At 39.6% G+C, this 22,971-nt stretch overlaps 1 protein-coding gene across 1 annotated transcript; it reads left to right on the plus strand.

The window, feature by feature from the left end:
* Positions 1–1,178: 1,178 nt before the first annotated feature.
* LOC146546992 (polyunsaturated fatty acid lipoxygenase ALOX15B-like) lies at positions 1,179–21,506 on the plus strand. The gene is made up of 14 exons (XM_085264418.1): positions 1,179–1,325; positions 1,416–1,614; positions 1,774–1,858; positions 2,099–2,221; positions 2,316–2,419; positions 8,035–8,201; positions 8,332–8,475; positions 10,103–10,306; positions 12,667–12,753; positions 12,864–13,033; positions 17,096–17,217; positions 18,499–18,599; positions 21,041–21,211; positions 21,327–21,506. Exons 6-14 carry the CDS (start codon positions 8,103–8,105, stop codon positions 21,504–21,506), a joined length of 1,278 nt encoding a protein of 425 aa, XP_085120544.1. The 5' UTR covers positions 1,179–1,325; positions 1,416–1,614; positions 1,774–1,858; positions 2,099–2,221; positions 2,316–2,419; positions 8,035–8,102.
* The last annotated feature ends 1,465 nt before the right edge of the window (positions 21,507–22,971 follow it).

The following is a 22,971-nucleotide window of genomic DNA, read 5'->3' on the forward strand; positions in this document are numbered from 1 at the left end:
GTGAGAACGTGTTGTCTATCGCTAAACGACAATAGTATAAGTGACAGAACTGATCATATCAGCACCACACTTGAACTATGCAGCTGATGTTTTTGTTTGTCATTGTTATCCTGCTCGCATACTGTTACTGATATAAAGAGTGTCAGCCCCACAACTAAAGCAGACATCTTATCTGCACTTAATGTTAGTCTAAGAAGCCAAGTAAGATAGTGAGATAAGATAATTATGATAAAATGCAATAAACAAAAATATTCCTTAAAAAATAAAAAGAAACACCTCAGTGGTTGCTTGGACTCCTGCACCCACCACTTATCTAACTGCACTGACTTCACCTATTAAGAATACGTCTATGAACCTGACCTTGCCACCATAGCCTTATCCCATCATTAAAGAAGCTGTTCAACTTGAAATCTGTCTCAGGTTTGAATGAGATAAAATGGCTCAATAAATTAAGACTTTCACTGTTGTTCAGCTACATTCACAAGTGCAGTTACCATATTGAACATCCCAAGTTGTTCAGAAATGTCTCTTGGAGCCATAATGAACTCAATAAGAAGAGGAAGTCAGGCATTTGGATTTTACAGAATAAAATTAATACGATTTAATAATTTTTCAGGATTTTTACTTATCAAACTCCTTCTGGAACATCAATATTTCAAAATACAGATCAACGTAAAGATGAAGGGAATAAAAACTAACTTAAATGAAAGGGACCTCTAACAGGACTCAGGAAGGAGCAGCCATCTGCAGCAACCAGTGGAGAGATGAGAGGGGAAGAAGGAGAGAAAAGAGACAAGGATAAAATGCATAATTCATTCTAATTTAATAAAACAGTCCTTGACGATAATTCCCTTCTAACTCTGTAGTAGTTTTTGCAGGTTCTGCCGGTTCATACTTTTGTGATCAGCAATGACTGATGCAGCTTACTGAGCAGTCCTATAAAACATAAAGATATTAGCGGTGACTTTTTTCATATCAACATTTCTTCAGAGGATGTTCTTGGTCTCATTTGCTGAGATAAGGCAGATTATTTATGAAACTATTTCAATCTGCAATAATTGGACTGCAACTTATGATGGAATAAAGTACTAATTTGAATTAAATGTTCGGTCAAATGATGCTGAGAATGGTTATTAAAATTCTCTCTTCATCTGGGTTTTTCTACTTTAAGGGTGACAATGATTAACTATGAAGTGACCGTGTTCACTGGCAATCTGGCCTTGGCCTCCACTTTCAATAACGTCTACATTACACTGGTCGGGACAGATGGAGAGAGCAAACGCATTGATCTCACAAGCTGGAAACCATCTTTCTTCAGAGGGCAAGTGAGTCTGAAACCCCTCTGCATATTAAAACTATTTAAAACTACATGTGATGTGGATCTTTTGTTTTTATTTTTGTTTTGTTTTTTCCAGGTATCTCATTTTATTGTGTCCTGCCCCAAATCCCTTGGAAAGCTGGTGATGATAAAGTTAGACAAACAGAAAAGGTTTCTCCAAGACTCTTGGTATCCTGCCAAGGTGGAAGTGAAATCCCCTAAAAACAAAACCTACCACTTCCCCATCTACCACTGGATTACTGACAGTGAGGTCTATTGCTTCAGAGAGGGGACAGGTTTGTGGAAATGTGCTTGTCTTATTTATACGTTTCAATGACACCCAAAAAGATAACCAATAAAGAGGCAATAAAGGTGATCAAGCAAAACTGCAATGATACTGTATTTTAAAAGATGATAATATACTATTTTTTATCTTTTTCAAATCTTTTATGAAGCTCTCAGAATCTTTGATGACAGCAACAGTCATCTTGGTGGGTGCAGTCGGCAGCAGGAACTTAAGCAGCGACAGAAAGTCTTTTGGTAAGAAATTAGAGTATTTTTACATTTTGCATCTTAACATTAAGTTGCCTGAAATCAAAATTTGGTGTATATTAATGAAATATGGAAACAAATAAATATCACATAAAATCCACCAGGATTTATAAAAAATATCATGTAAAATTTAAGTGTGTTAGGTTTATATATAATCTTCATTGAGACTGCAGATACATTGGTAATTAGGCTCTCCACTCACCACTCTGTTATCGCTATCGTGCCCAGCTGGGATGTATATGCACAGGGGATACCGCACTGCATTAAGGGAAACAGCATTCAGTCTCTGCCCTATGATGTCCATTTTTCCTTGACCAAGACAGCAGAGATGAAATACACTGCAGTCACAGGGTGAAGTATTCATGTCCTGTTACACATCTCTTTTTATCTCTACACATCTAATGAAATTATAAGCATCATAATAAGTAATGTTTTTCTTTTCTAGACTGGTAGAGTTGGAACTGATTGAAATGGCTGAGTTAAAGAAAAACTGGACTCACATAGATGATATTAGTCATCTTTTATGCGCTCATTGAACTCAAGTAACAGGTAACAAATCATCAGAAGTTCATTCACTCAAACATTGCTCATACTTCACGATGTTATATAATAATAATAATAATAATAATAATAATAATAATAATAATAATAATAAATTTTATTTATGAGCGCCTTTCAAGTCACCCAAGGACACTTTACAATAGGATAAAACACTTAGTAAAACAATGGCAGAATAAGAACAATAAAATAAAAGCACAAGATGAAATTAACAAACAGTGGATTCACAGTGAATATTCAGATTTGGACAGATGAGTTTTGAGTTGGGATTTAAACTGGGGGAGAGAACCAATGTTTCTTATTTCTGGGGGCAGAGAGTTCCACAGCCTGGGAGCAGAGCAGCTGAAAGCTCTGCTTCCCATGGTGGTGAGGCGGAAGGAAGATACAGTAAGCTGGATAGAAGAAGAAGAACGAAGTGAACGGGCAGAACAGGTGGTGGTTAACAGGTCAGAAAGGTAAGGATGAGCGAGGTTATGAATGACCTTGAAGGTGAGCAGAAGAAGTTTGAAAATTATCCGGAATTTCACAGGCAGCCAGTGAAGTTCCTGAAGAACAGGGGTGATGTGCTGGTAAGAGGGGGTTCTGGTGATAATGCGAGCAGCAGAGTTCTGAACCAGTTGAAGCTTATGGAGGGATTTTTGGAGGAGACCAAAGGTGGAAAGAGAAGGAAGCAATCTGTTAATGTTACGTAGATGGAAGTAGGCAGAACGGGTGAGATTATTGATGTGAGATTTATAGGAAAGTGAACTGTCTAGGATGACACCAAGGCTCTTAACCTGAGTAGAATGGAAAACTGTGGAGTTATCGATGGTAAGTGAGAAATGGTTTGCCTTCAAAAGGTTGGATTTGGTGCCAATAAGGAGGATATCAGTTTTATCCTCATTGAGCTTTAGAAAATTAGAGGTACACCAGGATTTTAACTCGGATAGACACTCTGTAAGGGAAGAAGGTGGGAGGGAGGAATCAGGTTTGCAAGAGAGATATAACTGGGTGTCATCAGCAAAACAGTGAAACTGAAGATCAAATTTGCGGAAGATGGTACCTAGAGGGAGGATGTATATTATAAAGAGAAGAGGGCCTAAAACTGAGCCTTGGGGTACACCAGAGGTGACGGGGAATAGACGAGAGCGGAATGATCTTAGTTGAATAAACTGGGAACGGTCGAGGAGACATGATTGAAACCAGGCGAGGGGTGTGTCAGAGATGCCGAGAGAGGAAAGTCTGCTTAGAAGGACAGAGTGAGAAATGGTGTCAAAGGCTGAGCTCAGATCTAAAAGGACGAGAATGGTGAGAAGACCAGAGTCAGCTCCGATTAGAAGATCGTTAGTGACTTTAAGTAGAGCAGTTTCGGTACTGTGACATGAGCGAAAACCAGATTGAAATCTCTCGTAGATGTTATTATTAACCAGGTGTAAATGAAGTTGAGCTGCAACCACTTTTTCGAGTATCTTAGAAATGAAGGGTAGATTGGAAATCGGACGGAGGTTGCTAAAGTTGTTAGGATCTAAAGAAGGTTTTTTCAGTATAGGAGTGACTAGAGCAGTCTTCAATAAGGAGGGAACGATACCGGTGGTGTGAGAAGAGTGAATGATAGCAGAAATGAGTGGGAGTAAAGAAGAGAGGCAGGATTTCACAAGCCCTGTGGGCATGGGGTCAACATGACATGTGGCAGGCTTTGATTTACATATGAACTCGGAAATATCAGATAAATCAGGAAGATGAAAAGTGGAAAACGGCTCAAAAAGGAGAAAAGGTTCTGGAGAGGGCGTAGACACAACATTTGATCTGAGTTGCTGGTGGATGTTATTGATTTTCGTAGTCCTGAACAGCATCAAGGAGTTGCAGGTTTCAGAGGAATAGAAGTGTGGTGGTAAAGCGTTGGGGGGTTGAATTAGTTTGTTGAGAACTGAAAACAGAGTCCTTGTATTACCCTCATAAGAACTGATAATACCAGAGTAGAAGCTTTGTTTGGCCTTGTTGATGGAGTCTTTATACTGAAGTACGTGGTATTTATAGATTTCTGAATCAACAGTTAAACCAGATTTCTTATATTTACGCTCTATCTGCCGAGCTTTGGCCTTCAGAGCTCGGAGGTCAGAGGTAAACCAGGGAGCAGAGCGAGCGAAGGAAACAGAGTGGGTTTTTACAGGAGCCAGAGAATCAAGGACAGTGCATAGACAATTATTATAATATAACAACAAATCATAAGGAGTAGAATAGAAGTCCGGAATCTGAACATTGTCCAAACTGGTAGTGAGAATGTCCATATCAATGTTCTTGATGTTGCGGAACAAGATGAGACGGGTTGGCTTGGTAGAAGAGCAGCAGAGAGTAAGGTTAAATGAAAGGAGGAAGTGGTCAGTTATGGGGATTTCAGTAGCAGAAAGATTCAAGGGAGTAAGACCAGAACAGCAGACCAAGTCCAGGGTGTGTCCTTTAGAGTGAGTGGGAAAGTCGATAAATTGTTTAAATTCAGAGCCTTCGAGACAGAAGGAAAAGTCTCTGGTGAGCAGAAGGTCATTATTGTCCATGTGAATGTTGAAATCTCCCACCAAGATCACATTTGGGGAGAGAGATGAAAGATGGGTTAGTAGATTAGCAAAGTCACTGAGGAAGACAGGGTTAGGTTTGGGGGGGCGGTATACAGTAGCTATGATGGTGGGAATGGGTCCAGTCAGCTCACATGCAAGGACCTCTAGAGAACTAAAGGTATCAACGTTAACTGGCAGGACTTTCAAGTGCTGGCGAAAAAGGATTGCGAGACCACCCCCACAACCTGAGCAGCGGGGTTTAGAAAAGTAAACAAACCCCAGAGGAGCAGATTCTTTTAGCTGAGAAAAGTCATCAGGTTGTTGCCAGGTTTCAGTTAAGCAGAAAAAGTCAAACTTACGGTCAGATAGGAGGTCTTGGGTGAGAGGTCCCTTACTTGTCAATGAACGAATGTTTAGAAGACCGAAGTTGAGTGGAGTATCTTCTTTTTTGCTAATCGCGGTGGGCGCCCTGGGCAGGTGGGCTAGAGATCGATGGTTAACAGCCCGATCAGGGTTCCTGCGAGGGCGGCAAGTAGCAGACCAGAACGATTTAGTTCCATTGGAGTTATGGAAAATCCTGCGGGACCCGCGATGGATGTATCTCCGGCGAGGCTGGAAAGTGATGCCGGGTGGTAGTGGAGCTCCGCCGGCGACGGGAGCGATAGCTGCCCGCGAAGGCGCAGGAGCTCAGCGGCTGTATAGCGGAGCAGTCCAGCCGTAGGATGGTAGACGAGCATCAGGAGAATCCAAAATAGTGCCGACCAGCTCAGGAACATCTTGGTCCACATCTTCGATTATGTGGAGGAAAAGGAGCCAAGCCGGCCGGAGCAACGAACAGGTAGGCTAAAATAGCTCAAACAGTTACGCTAGTGCAGCTCACTGAGAAGAAGACGTGAGAACACATTCAGCTGAAATAACAGAAGTTGAGGACAAGCGTTGCAAGTCAATCTCTGGCAGAGATCGATCTGGTCCTGAGTGTGAATGTTCCTGTTCATTCAAATCTGAATCCAAATAATCCAATTAATCCAAATAAATCCAAATAATCGAAAAATGTACCGGTGAGTACACCGGAAATCAAATATATTCAACTACACTTAAAAACAAGAATGGTTTCGAGTCTGTTTCTTGTGTTGATTTTTGGACTCTTAGTCAATGTATGTCAGTTTCCTGTTTATTATTCTAGTGTTTGAACGTTTTGATCATTTTTAGTCTTTTTCAGTTGTGCTTTTATCATACAAGTAAATCTGAGCATTAGTTCTTGTTGTATTTTTTGACTTCCTGTTCACAGTTCAGTTTAAAATGAGCTTTGAGTACAAACCTAGATTGCTCTACTGTTAAAATATTAGTTTTGAATTCCTTATTTGTATAGCCTGAGAAATGAATAACCTCACAGGACACAATTACTGGGGTTCTTAATGTGCAGTCTTTTGTTTTCGGTGAAGACAGAATAATCAAAAATGGACCAGAGAAATAAAAGAGGTAAAATAAATGAAATATATACAAAGAAGAAATATGGCAGTGGCCTCTGGATTCCACAGCAATATTTCAGCTCACCTGGATACTGGAGAACACATATGATATCACAACTTATCCCCTACACACAGAAAATAGCCGCCCTAAGGTGCACGTGCAGGTCCTTTGCATCATTGATTTCTTGCCAATGATATCACCTTTTTGTAAAAAACAGTAATTCCCAAGATGCATTTTTTCTAAGTTTTGGTAAAACTGCAGTAAACTCTTAAGCACTGCCCCCTGGTGACCAAAATATGCAATGACACAAATCACCAAAATGAACAAATTAAAGTGCACACTACATGCAGAAAACAGGAAACTGTGTAAACAATGAAATTAAACTACTCAATAACATTTTTGTTTTAACATAAATATAAACAAAGAACATGCATTCAAAGAAATTTTTAGAGCTCTTTTTTCACCTTAAACTGATATTTTTTTAAACTAAAGTAGAAAATATTATTATCTGTATACTTGTACACTTGGCTACATTTGTATTAAACCACAGTTTATTGTTTGAGTTTGTAATCTTTTGAGTGTTCAGCTCCCTCAGTGTGTTATTATCCGCCCCTCCTCTACCTTCTGTTCATCCTCAGACTCTTCATGTTTATTTTATTCTGTACTTGATGTTTGGCCATCTGAATTCAGGTTTGGGTTGTTCCTTTTTTTTATTTTGTTTTCATTTGTGTCCAACATCAGTTTGACTTCCTGCATATGCTTTGTGTTAGTTTTCACTTGTTATGTGTGTTTATGTGTGTGCTTGTGCATAAATAGGCCTGACCTCCCTGTAGACTTTGCTGGATCATCTGCTGTTAATCCTCTGTGCGTTTCTTTGCATGTGATTTTGAAGTTACCTCTATCTTCATCTTAATGCAGTGATCTGTGCAATCCATCCTTTTCTGACTGTGAACTATGGTTTCAGAGTTGGAAGTTCCAATTCTGAGCCCAACCCCTTTGTACTAAGCTGTAGACCACCCCAGTGCAACTTAGTGTTTGTTGCAGCTAGAAGTTTTTTAACAACAGACAAAGGTTTTTGGAGATCAAAAAACTTCCTTCAGGGAAATCCCCAATTGTCCCTGTGTCATCGGAGATTTCTGGGCACTATGTTGTCTTTAGGTAGGATCAAAAAGTTGATTCTGTTCATCTGGACGTAGCGTTTTCAGTGGGAGAAATGTTTCATCACCCATCCAAGTGACTTCTTCAGGCTCAGCTGACTGCAGATTTCCACAAACTTATAAACAGTACTTTTGCACCGCGACTGTTCATTAAGTGGTCATGACAATTTGCATAGTAATGATCATGATCAAGGAACTGAGTCAGCCAATTGTTCATTCAGTGGTGCTAGTTTCAGTTATTGTGCAAATGTACTGTTTAGTTGGGGAAACCTGCAGTCAGCTGAGACTGAAGAAGTTATTTTGATGAGTGGTTAAACGTTTCTCCCACTGAAAACGCTATGAACAGATGAACAGAATCAACCTTTTGGGGATGATATAGCATGCATCAAGACTCTTTAGGTGGTGATTCCTGTATTCCAAAATCAAGTAAAAAATATTATTTTTCCAGACTTTGTTCATAAACATTGGAAGGAAGACTCTTTATTTGGCTATCAGTTTCTCAATGGTGTCAACCCCATGTTGATCCGATGCTGTAAAGCACTCCCAAAGAACTTTCCTGTCACTGGTGACATGGTCTCTCTCCATGGTCGGGGAAGTCTGGCAGACGAAATGATGGTAAGTGTTTAATTCTCTTGAACTAATGATGACTGGCTGATCTTACTGGTACATTCACTTCATAATTGTAATATTCAAACTGCATGCATGACATAAAATCATCAGTAATGCTTTCTGGAATTCCAAACAGAAGGGCAACATCTTCCTGTGTGACTACAAGCTTCTGGATGGAGTGCAACCAAACACCATCAACAAAAAGAAGCAGTATCTGATGGCTCCTCTTATTCTGCTTCAGAAAACCCCTGATAATAAGCTGATGCCAATTGCTATTCAGGTGAGTTCAACACTCAATAATACTAATGCTTGACAAAGTTGACAAAGTCAAAGGGTGCATCTTTCATCATCTTACAGTGCTGTGATTCCATTCCCCAACTCCCTGAACAGCAATCATGGCTGTAATTCAGTGGTCACGACACTTTGCATATTAATGATCAAGAAACTGACCTCGCAGCCCATCGTTAGTCAGTGGTGCTAGTTTCAGTCATTGTGCAAATGTACTGTTTATAAAGTTGGGGAAACCTGCAGTGACTGAAGAAGTCACTTGGATGAGTGATGAAATGTTTTTTCAGACCTGAATGATTTAGCATGCATCAAGAGGGCACACTTTCTTCTTAAGATGCAAAAATCCATTTGTGTTCTTTTTTGCTTTGCCTTTTATGGGTTATAAAAGGCAAAGCAAAAAAGAACACAAATGGATTTCTAAAAAGAAACAGAACACACGGCAGAAAACTAAACAGCAGCAATGTTTGTAGCATTATTGAAATTGGGCTAGCTGGCATATAATGGTTTGCTACGTGGTGGCTACCTATAGACCTATGGTTAGAAAAATATAAACAATAGCACATTGAGGATGGAGGATGAGCATCAGCCCCCCCCCCCCCCCCAAAAAAAAAAACAAAAAAACAAAAAAAACAAAACAAAAAAAGACAATGTGAGGGTCCCCGATTTCCCTGCTGGGAGAAGATACTGAACATTGCCTAAATTTGAGTCAAGAGAACATCTGAGATTATCCATGCCCAATCCAAGGTTAGCCAGTAATATCTAACTACTACATATTTTGGATGACTCACTATGAGAAATTGAAAAATTGCTGATCCTGAGCTCTGACTCTTCTCTGAAGCATTCAGATATTTGGTGTATTGGTAAACTGTTAGCCCATTGACTGTAGTTACATCATAAGGTTTTAAAAACTGAGCTTGAACATGTGCTGCATATAAATGATGCTAATAAAAAACCAGAGAGGTTGCCAATTACCCCAATGATGAGGCTTCATTATATTAAATAAAACAAGATACAAAGTGTTACAGCACATTAAAAAGAGCAGCCTGAATGAATGCATTAAGACCTTGGGCCCAGAAGTAGGGAAACTTACAGAATCAAGGGGATAAACACCACATCTTACTGAGACACATATTTCTGAGAATATAAGCATCCGCAGGAAGTTTCTACAAAAGCATGAGCAGAATCAATCAGCTACAGTGTAACCAATACAGACTGAGGAAGCAGCGGCATAAACATGACTCCTACCTGTGACAGCTACGGAAGCCACATGAGCAGAGACCTGGATGTATAGGGCAACAGGTAAGTAAGAGAGGGATGCTCAGATAGCAGCTATTTATAATGTGACTGCATAATTTAATTGGCCATCAAAAAAGCAATCAGCAATACATTATTAAACGAAAAATTAATTCTGCTAAACTCAAACAGTATGGGATGAGTTTAACTATATGCCAAGCGTCCGGAGCGGGACACAGACAAAAACACTTAACCCTCTGAGTCAAGACCCAGGAACATGACAAAACTCACCTAAATAAGTAACCAAAATATGGTTATTCATCAAATAATGAGGATAATAGATCAAATGCAATGAATTAAAAGCATATCTCTTCCTTCTTCTTCAGCTAAAGCAGAAACCAGCAAAGGACAACCCAATCTTCCTTCCTACTGATTCTGAGTATGACTGGTTGATGGCCAAAATCTTTGTGAGAAGTGCAGATTTCAACTTCTATGAAGTCAGTGTTCACCTGCTACGCACACACCTGCTGGCTGAGGTTTTTACAGTCTCACTGCTGCGTAACCTGCCCATGGTGCATCCACTGTACAAGGTAACTGAGGCTAAACAGTCTAAGTCTTTTGTGCCTTGGAGTTGAATATAGCACTAACTAGTGCCAGTCAATTTCTCAAAAAGGAAAAGATGTGGAAAGTCAATGCAGCAGCACTAATGTAGTGTCCAGTTCCTCTGGCTCATCACTTCTCCATCACTCTGCTTAACAGTTAGTACAAGGTCTTTGTGCTGACAATGCACAGCACCACATTTGACAAAATGTGGTGCTGTGCATTGTCATCAAACATCTTTACTTTAGTCTCATTTGTCCAAAGAACATTATAAAAATAACTCAAGTTGAGAAAAAAAAATCAGGAACTCTCAAACAGCCAGAGGGAGAACACAAGGCACCAGAGACAAAAGACCACCAAAATAAAATGGGAAAAAACCGAATGCATGAACAGAAACATAGACTTGAAACAAAAACAGAAAGGTAAACAAACACTGAGACGAGAGTGACTTCACAAGAATGCACAAGGAACACGGGAGGCATTATAACAGAAATATGAGATCGAATATAAACAAAACTAAGACCTGGATAACAAAACTGAGAAGTCCAGAGAAAACAAACAGGAAACACAGAGCTGTAATAAAGGACTGAACTAAAAAGAATTGCGACTATACTGAGACCAGAATCCTAAAACAAAGATAATCCAAAATACAATGCTTAAACAAAATTCAAAAACATCTCTCAAAACCTCTTGGCTTTGTGCATTTCATCAGCAGCAACTGGGTGCCATTGGCCCTCTTATTAAGAGGTAGTCAAAGTCAAAGTCAAAGTCAACTTTATTGTCGATTCTGCCACATGTACAGGACATACAGAGAATAGAAATTGCGTTACTCTCAATCCCTAGATAAATAGCAAATGAACATTTAAATATATTTAAATATAAAAGTGATTAAAAATGCAAGTAAAATAATTAAAAAGTAAAAATTTAAATAAATACAATTTTACATATAACAAGAAAGCTATACAATATACAATATAATGGGTAAGTGACATTGAGTGTAAACCAGGCAGAGTAGTGCAAATAGGCAAATAGTGCAAATGGAGATTTAGTAGTGTACGGTAAGAGAAAGTGTAACAACAAAGTCTTATGAGGTAATGGCAGTCCAATGCTCCACAAAGTGACTGGTAACTGGTGCAGGCCAGTGAGTGAGTCAGAGAGTGTGTGTGTTTGTGTGTGTGTGACAGAGTTCAGTGAGACCGTGGAGGAGAGAGGGGAGAGGGGGCAGAATCGGGAGGGAGTTAAGCTTCCTGACAGCCTGATGGATGAAGCTGTCCTTCAGCCTGCTGGTCCTGGCCTGGAGACTCCGCAGTCTCCTCCCCGACGGCAGCAGCTTGAAGAAGCTTTGCATTGGGTGCGTGGGATCAGCCGCTATGCAAAGGGCTTTTTTAGTGAGACGGGTGCTGTAAATGTCCTGGAGGGAGGGGAGAGAGACACCAATGATCCTCTCTGCAGCTCTCACTATGCGTTGGAGGGTTCTATGACAGGACGCATTGCAGGCTCCAAACCACACAGTGATGCAGCTCGACAGGATGCTCTCGATGGTGCCTCTGTAGAAAGTGTACATGATGGGGGCTGGTGCTCCTGCTCTTCTTAGTTTGCGGAGAAAGAAGAGACGCTGCTGTGATTTCTTGGCCAGTGCTGTGGTGTTGTACGTCCAGGAGAGATCCTCTGTGATGTGCACACCCAAGAACTTGGTGCTGCTCACTCTCTCCACAGACGCTCCGTCAATGGTCAGAGGAGCATGTTGGGTGTGCATTCTCCTGAAGTCCACAACAATCTCCTTCGTCTTCTCCACATTCAGAGAGAGATTGTTGTCAGCACACCACGTGGCCAGGCGTCTCACCTCACTTCTGTAGTCGGTCTCATCCCTGTTGCTAATGAGACCCACCACCGTTGTGTCGTCCGCAAACTTGATGAAGAGGTTGGAGCTGTATGATGGAGTGCAGTCATGGGTCAGCAGAGTGAAGAGGAGGGGGCTCAGCACACATCCCTGCGGGGCCCCCGTGTTTAAAATGATGGTGCTGGATGTGTTACTGCCGACCCGTACTGCTTGAGGTCTTCCGGTGAGGAAATCCAACAGCCAGTTGCACAGTGAGGTGTTGAGCCCCAGCTGGACCAGTTTTTGAATGAGCTGTTGGGGGATTATGGTGTTGAATGCTGAACTGAAATCTATGAACAGCATTCGAACATATGAGTCATTTTTGTCCAGGTGTGTGACAGTGTAGTAAGAATTTCACAAGACTGCATAGAAACCTGTTTAAAAATTCTTTTTCACATGACTGCGTTGAAATCATCAAATAAGGAAGGAAAAAGTTATTTTCTTACTAATAAATTTCTCCCTTTCTGCCAGCTTCTGATGCCTCACACTCGCTACACACTTCAGATTAACGTCTTAGCTCGGCAACTTCTAATATCTAAGACGGGAGTTTTGACTCAGGTACGAAAAGACCAACACACTGAACAGACCAAAACCTAAACAACATTTTCTTTTTTACTATTGTGTACAGTATTTGCTTCTCACTTGTATTTGTTGTATCTGTTCTCTAGTATGCAGCTTCTGGTGGAAAGGGTGTAATCACAATCCTGCAGAAATCGTTATCCTCCCTGACCTACAGCTCCCTCTGTATCCCAGATGATATTGCAGAACGTGGGCTGAAAGATGTACCAAATTTCTACTACAGGGATGATGGATTGAAGCTTTGGGAAATCATCTTCAGGTTCTCTAATTCTCCCTCTGAGTGCTTACTCGGGTCAACTTTATTTTTAGCGTTTTCCATTAGGTGGTATACCAGATACTTTGCTTAGTACCTACTCGGCTGGCGTTCCAAGCAACCTGAGTTGATCTAAAAATGTGACATCAGTAGACTGCAAAAATCAAAACTTCCATATTTGAAACCTGGAAATGAGGGAAAGGGCAACACAAAACCCAACACCGTGGCTTCCTCAGTCTGACAAAAAGAAAAGTCAGAGGGGCAGTATACCATCGCCTTGACATCCTCCATTGCTTTGTTTGTGTTGAATACATATTACATAATGGGAGCTTCTGCCACATTGCTCAACCCCCCCCCCCCCCCCCCCCCCACCCACCCATCCACCCACACACTGTACTCATTTGCGAAGGAAAATGACCAAGACAGAGTAGAATCAAGTCGGTAAAAGGGGAAAAGAGGTATTAGTCTAACTATCAGGTTAGGCCTAATTGGTCAGTTTGTGGAGCAGTGGGGAAAAACTCACTTTTTTTCCAAATAAAAAGCCTTATCAGGATGCTCATGTGTTAAATTTGGGTCAAACAGTTTATTACAGTATGGTGGTAAATATAGAGCTATGTCTAGAAATATATGGAGTGTAACAACATTTTTATAATATTGTCTTACTACACCACAGCAATGGATTTTAAATCAGTCCATCAAGATGTGCAGACTTTCAGCTTTAACTCTAGGGGTTAAGCACAAAGTATTGAACTAGCTGTTTATACATATTTTATACATGTTTAAACATAGTAACTTGTTGTCAGGGGCTTAAAATTAATTTGAATAACTTAATTTTAAACACAGGTGCAGATTTTAATGCTTGGGTCCATTGCTGCCAATGACTGCCTGAAGATGAAAAGCCATGGAGATCACCAAATGCTACGCTTTCTCCTTGAGATGCTCAGGCCTTTACCACAGTCATCTTTAGTTGCTTCTTGTTTGTAGGTCTGTCTACATTCACTTTTGTCTTCAGTAACTAAAAAAGCATGCGCTGTTGGCTTAGGATCAGGTGAAGGCTGTGGTTAAGGAAGAAAATCTAATTTCTTTAGCTTAAAATAGTTCTGGGTTTCTTTTGTGATTATCTATTTACACTGTGAAACTGTCTGATCAGTTTTGCAGCATTTAGCTAAATCTGAGCAGCAAGCAGAGCTTTATACATTTCCCAACTCATTCTGGTACTTCTATCAGCAGTCTTATCATAAATACTAGTGCTCTGGTTCGGTTGGCACCAAGGTTATTATTGTTAACGAATACTAACGAAATAACAAAAACTAGAAGTGAAAAAACATTTTCGTTAATGGAAATAAAACTAAAAACGAGACTTTGCGAAAAAAAGGAAAACTAACTAAAACTGTAATGAGTGTTCACAAAACGAACTAAAATTAATTGAATTTATAGCAAAAATGTGTTTAGTTTTCATTGATGTGTGTGTGTCATACAATAGTCAAGGGTGAAAATGAAGTTTAGTTTCCAGGTTTTTCTCTTGCTGTGTCTCATTATGCCAGCAGGTGGCAAGTACGTTAGTCAAATCGTCTGTGTTGCTGCTCCGTCCACGCGCAGAATCATGTCAGGAAAAGTCAGGAGAAAGCGCAGAGGTCCAATTTGGGATTACTTTGAATATGACTGTGTTTTGGATAAAGCAAGTGTCTTGTAGTGGAAAGCGACAAATTATGAGTAGGGATGGGTACCGGTGTCGGTTCTGACATAAACGGTAGTAACCAGACCGAAAAGCAGCGCACATTTCGGTGCTTTATTTCGGTGCTTTTTTTTCCTGAGCTGTGATACACTTCTAGCCAATCATTTTACGTTTCCGAGGATAGTAGGTGGGCCAGTTACGTACGTTCCTTTAGAGCAGAGCTACAGATTAAAAATGCCCAAGGCGAAGCGGTCAAAAGTCTGGCTGTACTTCACAGCAAAATATGCAAACTCAGCAGCCTGCAACAAGTGCTTTAAGGTGATACTGTGATACTGTCAAAGGAGGTAACACCTCAAATCTGATGAAACACCTGGCGACGCATAGCATTTTTTTTAAAAGCCCAGAAATGTGCCGTATTTGATAGCTTGCTACGAGACCTCACACCGAGCACATCTACTGCGGGTGGGTTGCCTGTTATGCAACATCCCCCAAAAACACGAAGAGGAGAGTCCTGGCCCCTAGTCCTGCCAGTGTAGCAGAAATGATGAGGATGATGATGATGATGGCAGCAGCAGCCGTTCTTCTCTGCGTGAGTAGCTTAATGTTGTTCGTGTGTAATTTACGTTGAGTAGGCTAACCACGTTATTACATTAATGCATATAAGGCGAACTAGCAAACATCATCATAGCTACATGCGGCTGTCCTCTTGTTTGATGGCAGATACTCCCTTCACCCTGGCCAAAAAGGCTAAAATGACCAAAGAAAAAGTGGAAAACAGTTAAACATGAGAGGTTTTTGGACAAAGTTTGTGTTTTTTCCATTGTTTAAGCACTGCTTCCAGCCAAGAGTGATGCCATATATGCCCCATAGCTGCAGAAAAGGCTAACATTGTTATCTTTTTACAAAAAACAGCTGAACATGAGAGGTTTTTGGACCAATTTTGTGTTCTCCATTCTTTAAGCACCGGTTTGAGCACCGGTTTGAGCACCGGTTTGAGCACCGGCACCGTTTAAAAAGTACCGATTTGGCACCGGTATCGGATAAAACCTAAACGATACCCATCCCTAATTATGAGGGACATTTCTATAAGGAAAAAAAATCCCACAATCCTTAAACTGCACTTGAAAAGCTCGCACAAGAAGGCTAACCTAGCTTACCTTGAGAAGGTAAGGGAGCACACTCAACCCTAATCCCCAGAAACAGAATCTAACCCCAGGCCAGGCAGTGTGATGCATCCCGAGACAACAGGACGGGGATATCTACACAACTGTGTGAGCCTTCAAGAAGTTTATCAATTCACTTGAACCAAAATATGAACACCCGGTGCTGCAAGAGTTAATAGTCTCATTCGGGCTAAGATATACCTTTTATAGTTCAAATCAAATCAAATCAAATCACTTTTATTGTCACATCACATGTGCAGGTACATTGGTACAGCACATGTGAGTGAAATTCTTGTGTGCGAGCTTCACAAGCAACAGAGTTGTGCAAAATACAATAATATAAACAAGTTGCCTGGTATCAATGGTTGTTCATCTGCCCTAATTTATTTATTTATTTATTTAAAGAACCCATAGGTGGGAATGTGAGTTGTCTGTCTCTGCGTGTTAGCCCTGCGACAGACAGGCGACCTGTCCAGGGTGCAGGGTATGGTAGCTGGAATAGCAACATACCCAAGGATAAGCAGAAGAGCATGACTGATATGATGAAACTGGGATTTTGTTTCACTTAATTATTGCAAACACAGCTAAAACTATAACTGAAACTAATCAAAACTAAACTGAAACTAAGGATTAAAAAAAAAGACGAATCTAGCAAACAATTGGTAAAAACTAATTAAAACTGATATAAAATTGAAAATCTGAAGTCAAAACTAAATAAAATTAAAAACTAATGAAAATTGCAAAACTATTAAAACCCTGGTTGGCACCCATAAATGCCCATGCTACAACGCTGTCAATCAATCAATCAATCAATCAATCAAGGCTTTATTCGCCACGTGCAGAGTTCAGCTGAGACAGTGTCAATTATTGTTTGGATGAGTGACAGAGCGATTCTCCCACTAAAAACGTCACAAGAAGATGATCAGAATCGGCTTCACGAGGGTTCTTATAAGACTTTTGTTTTTAGGTTAAGGTTAGGGTCTAGTAGACTTGAGGTACTCCCATGGCTTGGTTTTCTTGAAAACAACCTTAAAAAATTCATACCCTGCCTCCTTTACTGTCATCCATTACTATGTAGAAAATAAAAGTTTTCATATAAAAAAGATCCAAAGGTTGGGGAAAAAATAGCACATTTTATACACATTAACAAATTTTATGGTCTAGTGTGTTTAAGAAATCTGTATTTAAATTGGGATTGTGCTTCATTGCTTATGGCTCTATATTTCAAAGGTTTGTGAAAGAAATTCTCACCTCCTACTACAAGACTGATGCTGAAGTCCAGAAAGACTCTGAACTGCAGAAGTGGATTCAGGACATTTATGAACATGGATTCCTTTCACAAGCAAGCAGAGGTGAGCTTTATTTTGGACTTACTCTGCTCATTTAAAGCTCTGTGATTTTAGATTTTAACTCTACTAGAATTTAAATGCCTGATTTGCAGTTCAAATATATAGATCCAAGTCGTTTGGTCCATGATCTATTCGAGTTCACAGGTTATTGTAATACCTACCAAAAAAATAACATCAAAGTACAGAAGCAAAGTTATAGCTTTTTTTCTGTCATTCACTGGCTATAATGCACAAACTAATGAGAAATAAAATCCTGTAAATCAATTTAGGACAACTGGTTCTCATTCACCAACTATTATTGACCACTAAGATATACTTTGTCAATGGTGTGGCCCAAGTTTTTGACCAGCTCTAAACTATCTTACATTTTTATACCATAACTAAACTTAATGATGGCATTTATGTTTCAGTGGTAAAGGGGTGCAAGAATGCATTCATTTTCTGAACATCACAGTCCAAACTAGAACTTTTATCAGTACAGATTTTAGTGAATGTGAAAAACTGCCTGTAAAAATGACAAGAAGATGACCTTGACATTGAGCAGAATTTGGGTGAAAACCCAACGTGATTTACGGTCCCACAAATGTGTCCGTCTGCGTACATGTTTCAGTTTAGAAACCACTGCAAATAAGCTCCCATGCAGTCAACCAAAATCCCATAAGCAGTTTGCTGAGCATGAATGGCCATGGTCAAATTCTGATTGGTTCACAAGGGGCTGGGAAACAGAAGGGGGAGACAGCAGAAATGTAGAAGAAAAATCAAAGACTAAAAATATAGAATGAACAATACAGACACTGGCTGTGGTGGAAACATTTTTTTTTACATTTTGATCCACTTCAGCATTTTGTATGTCATAACTTCACTTGTCTCTTCCACTGGCTAAAAGATCAACAACAGCAAAATCAGGAGTACCCTACTTCCTTGAAAACAACAGGTAGATGCAGGTAGATGGGCAGTCTGTTACTGCCTGTGGATTACCTTTGTGCTACTCCCACTTTAGCATTAAAAAAAGTGTAAGTAGTGTTTAGTTTAGTAGTGATCCCTACTATTGGACACTTTACCCCATCCTAAAAAATGTGTGAATCTGAGCATTTAGAGCAGTTTAAAGTTTTTGGCATATTTGGACTACCTATATATTATATACACTGACCAAAGCATGATGTGAGACTTTATTATGATAATAGAACTTTATGTGCACCTACAATATTGTAATTTTGATACAACTTTACTTTGGTTTCCCCAGTGTATTGAAGTAATGCCATTTCTTTTTGTTCTGATCATCAGGAATTCCACAGAAATTCAGCACTGTGGATGAGATGGTCAAGTTCGTCACCATGGTGATCTTCACTTGCTCTGCCCAGCACTCAGCTGTCAACTCTGGGCAGGTGAAACCTTCTAACATCATTTAATTTCATTTATTTAGGTTGTAATAGTTTAAGGCCATGCAAGAACCTTCAAGACCTTAAAGTGGTAAGATTAACCACCTTACAATATATCAGAAATAAACTACAATCACTTTACAAATTTCAATTGCTAAGCCCCAAAAGGTTGATTCTGTTCATCTGGACGTAAAGTTTTCAGTGGAGAAACGTCACTACTCCAAGTGACTTCAGTCTCAGCTACCTGAACACATCCTGGACAGGGAGGAACACAGGGAGTCAAGGAGGCCATTTACACAAGAAGGGAAAAAACATCTCTGAATCGAGAAGGAGGCCTAAGGGTACATCTTTCACCGCCTTACAATGCTGTGATTGAAGCCATTCCCCAACTCTCATTAAATAGTGCTCATGGCCATTGATCAATGGTCTTAGATCAGTGGGCTTTGAAAAGTTGCCTTTGATCAAAGGTCATGACAGTTTGCATATTCATGATAAACGAACTGACCTCACATCCCTTTCAGTTGCACTAGTGTCAGTAATTGCGTAAAGGTTGGGGAAACCTGCAGTCAGCTGAGACTGAAGAAGTCACTTGGATGAGTGACGAAATGTTTCTTCCACTGAAAATGCTACATCTAGATGAACAGAATCAACCTCAATTTACTTACCTGGATGATATAGCATTATTCAAGACATTAAAGGCAAAGGAGCATTGTTTAGTTAGCAAAATAAATTATTGCCAACTCCATGAATACTTTTCTCTCAATTTGGGAAAACACTTCAGTTAACAAGTGTTCCTTTGTTAGTGGCAGGATAATTTATAAAAGGTAAGTATACTTAAGTCCTAAGAGAATATTAATTTTAGAGTCTGGCTTGACTGATGATCTCAGGTCCATCTTGCTTTTCACATTAAATTTTTAGTGATGGCTGAAGCTCAGGTGGTAGAGCAGGCTCCGTACTAGTTGGAATTTTGGTGGTTCAAACCCTGTCGAGTTCAAGTTTGTATGCCAAATATCCTTGGGCAAGATGCTAACCCTAAGTAACTCTATGATGCATCCAGTGGAGTGTGAATGTTAGAAAGCACTTATGGAGACATAGGAAAATGTGCTTTGAGTCTCCAGGAGAGTAGCAAGTGCTACATAAGAACCAGTGCCCACTCACATCCTGGGCCATTTGACCTAAGGCTATGTCCACACGAATGCGTTTTCAAACGAAAATGCATCGTTTTCCAGACTGAGCCGGCATTTTCCTCAAGGAAAAACACAGTGTTTTGGAAACGCTCTCGAAAATGGATACATTTCAAACTGGAGGTGTCCTGTCGCAGTGTGGGCGCTGGAAAACGCAGACTTTCTAAAACGATGACGCATTTTAGTCATGTGATGCAGTCATGTGACCAATTGAACAAAGGGCATTATACAGCAGTTGTTTTGATTGCTCTCAATTTTAACAGCCCTATTAAAGATTAATATCAGTATTTACATGCTCCAGATAGCTTTTCTTCAAATTGTTTAATTCTCACTCGCTTTTGTGCTTGAATATAGGCGTTTTTGGCCATTTCAATGTGGATGCACAACTCTTTGAAAACTACTGAAAACGGTAGTGTGGACACAGAGCGTTTGCTATATGTGGAAGGAAATCGTAACCTAGGACAAGCTGATGGCATAAAATGTAAGCACAACTCCTCCGGTTTCATATGCAAAAATAAATTTTTGCGGTAGCTTACGTGTTTCCAGTTCTACAGGGATTTAAAAATAGTTAAGCAAAATGGAGCGTGCCCACTCTGACCAATTTAAGATGGTTAAAGTGTCTGGGAAGGAATCTCAAAATTGGATTATAGATGGCAGACAGTTGGTGTCATAAACCACCACCTCTGTTCAAGGATGATCATCCACAGTGGACAAAGATGAATTCTTTCATTACTCATCTGTCTTCTCTGTCCAAAATGCGAACATTGGCATCCTCAAAAGAGTGACCTTTGTTGTTCAGATGCAGAGGAACATCTTGAACGTCTTGCCTGTCGACGTGACTCTTCTATGTTGTCCCATGTGTTTATGAAGTGGCTGTAGAGATCAAAAGAGTTAGGGTTGATGGTATTCACATTTTGGACAGAGAAGACAGAGATGGTTTGAAAGAGGAGTGAAAGAAGCCATCAATGTCCACTGAATGACCAATAAACAGGGGTGGTGTTGGCTACCTACAATGCAATCTTGAGATCCCTTTCTAGTCCAGTCACCTTCATTCAAGCTCTTAAAGATCTCTTCATCAAATATTTCTAGTTTTTGGGTCAGCAATTTAAGGATGCACTCTTTTCCTTCATGTTTGTCCTTAATCAAGTTAGAGCCTAATGTGTATTACACCCCTTGACTCTCCAGGCTTGACCAAACACCAATATCACACTGCTATGTGCTTCAGAGCCTATTAATGACCTTTCCTTTACTCCTTCAATGCAGTACGACTTTGGGGCCTGGATGCCCAATAGTCCTGTCACCTTGCAGCTTCCCCCACCAACTAAAAAGGGGAAAGCAAGTGAAAAAAGCATGATAGATACATTCCCCAATATTCAAACAACAGTTCATGGCATGGCCGTCATGTGGCTACTCAGCAAGCAGTCCTCTGACTCTGTAAGTGTTCAAGTTATGTAATGTACATCAAAATGTCAAATTCAAAAGTCATACAACTATGCATTTTGAGTGGAAGAAGCAAAACATGCCAGTGATCTCATATCTATCTCATCAGATCTTTCTTGGCCAGTACCCAGAGGAGCATTTCACTGAGGAGGTTCCCTGCCAAAAAATAAAGGATTTCCAAGTAGAGCTCAAAAGGCTGAGTGCAGAGATCAAAGCCAGAAACTCAGTGTTGGACCTGCCATACACATACTTGGATCCTGACGTGACTGAAAACAGTGTGTCCATTTGAATATTAGAAGGCAGCTTCTCTTCCTTTAGTTCAGTAACAAAAACAGAAAAGAAAGTGAAGTTTGAGCTCTGCCTGAAACTCATTCTATTGATTTAACTTTAGTTTACCAGCAATTTCTAAAATATTCTTCTGAGTTAATACAATGACCAGGTTTTATGTTTCAGGTTTTATGTTTCATAATTAGAAAATATATCAGTGGAAAGAGTGTTTCTGATTTATAATGATTTCTACTTTTTTAATCATAATTTTAAAGCTGTTTCTCTCTTTGATAATGAAAAGGTAAATACGTAGATAGAAAGCTGCTAGGGTGAGAAGGGCTTTAAGAAATAAGGTCTCCTTTGCACTTCTCTGGTTTTTAATTCTCAATTTTGTTTCAATACAAGCTTTATATAATCAATATTTTTGTCTTATTGCAGTGTATTGCATGAATCCATAAAAAGTGTACCTACTTTGAAATAGGAAAATTAATAGCTATCTATATCATTTTTAGAGATCATAGAGATTTAACACAGATATAGACAGACATGAATGCATAACTTTATGATGTTTCATTTAAAATTCTTAGAAATTTCTGCCTGTGAATACATGATTTAAAGGGTGAAGAAGGAGCTTACTATGTTATTTTTCTGTGTGAACTATACTTAGGCCCTGTTTATATCAACTGATTTTTAAGCTTGCCTGACATAAATGATGATAATTTGATCTCTTTCTGAACTGTTTTCTGTATGTAAAAGATGGAATATAAACACTGACCCAGTCAAAATCCTAATTTTATTGCAGATTGCTTTTGTCATATTTAGATGAAGGCGTGGAGTCCTAAGATATTAGTAAATACTAGCAGTAAGGACGAAATTAATAAGAATTTAGCGATTCTGATTCCATTATTGATATCATTTATCGACTGGATTCCTTATTGATTCTCACTGACTCCACTTTGAGAGTCACCACCACCACTAAGCAGAATATCAAAGACATTACTTACATTCATGCAAATTAATTCTGTGTGGTCAAATATTTGTGCATGTTGGAGGTATGTCCCTCTTTGTTGCGATCAGTGTTGGGACATTACTCAGTAAAGTAAAGTAAAAAGGTTCCTACACAAAACATTTTTCTTAAAAGTAATGCACTTAATTACACCCAGGAGAAAGACATTCATTATACTACCTGTTACATTACTTTCATATTGCTTAAAAAAAACAAAAAACCTGAACCACACTCATAATTACTATTTGACAGTATATACCTGAGGCTCCAGCCCCACACAACAACACAAATCCCTATAATAATGAGGACACACATGATTTTTCTCTTAGTACTTAGGTATGAAAACAAAGCCAACAACATTGTATTCAACACTGTATTAACTGTATTCTAGATATAAAATGGCAGAAAACTTTTTGCAGCTTAACCAGGGCAAAAACTGAAATTTTAATCATCGGTCCTGAGGCTCAGAAAGAGAAACTCT

Source organism: Mchenga conophoros, linkage group LG23 (genome assembly GCF_057382185.1).
Source record: "Mchenga conophoros isolate Kocher_MC1m ecotype Shallow Benthic linkage group LG23, M_conophoros_male_GT1.1, whole genome shotgun sequence".
In the NCBI taxonomy this organism is placed as follows: domain Eukaryota; kingdom Metazoa; phylum Chordata; class Actinopteri; order Cichliformes; family Cichlidae; genus Mchenga; species Mchenga conophoros.

Bases quoted from the DNA above. Each gene is read 5' to 3' on its own strand.
- LOC146546992 (XM_085264418.1), top strand. From the start codon at position 8,103: ATGTTGATCCGATGCTGTAAAGCACTCCCAAAGAACTTTCCTGTCACT. The intron at 8,202-8,331 runs GTAAGTGTTTAA...AATTCCAAACAG, and splicing joins GTCTGGCAGACGAAATGATG to AAGGGCAACATCTTCCTGTG. The intron at 21,212-21,326 runs GTAAGTGTTCAA...CTATCTCATCAG, and splicing joins GCAAGCAGTCCTCTGACTCT to ATCTTTCTTGGCCAGTACCC.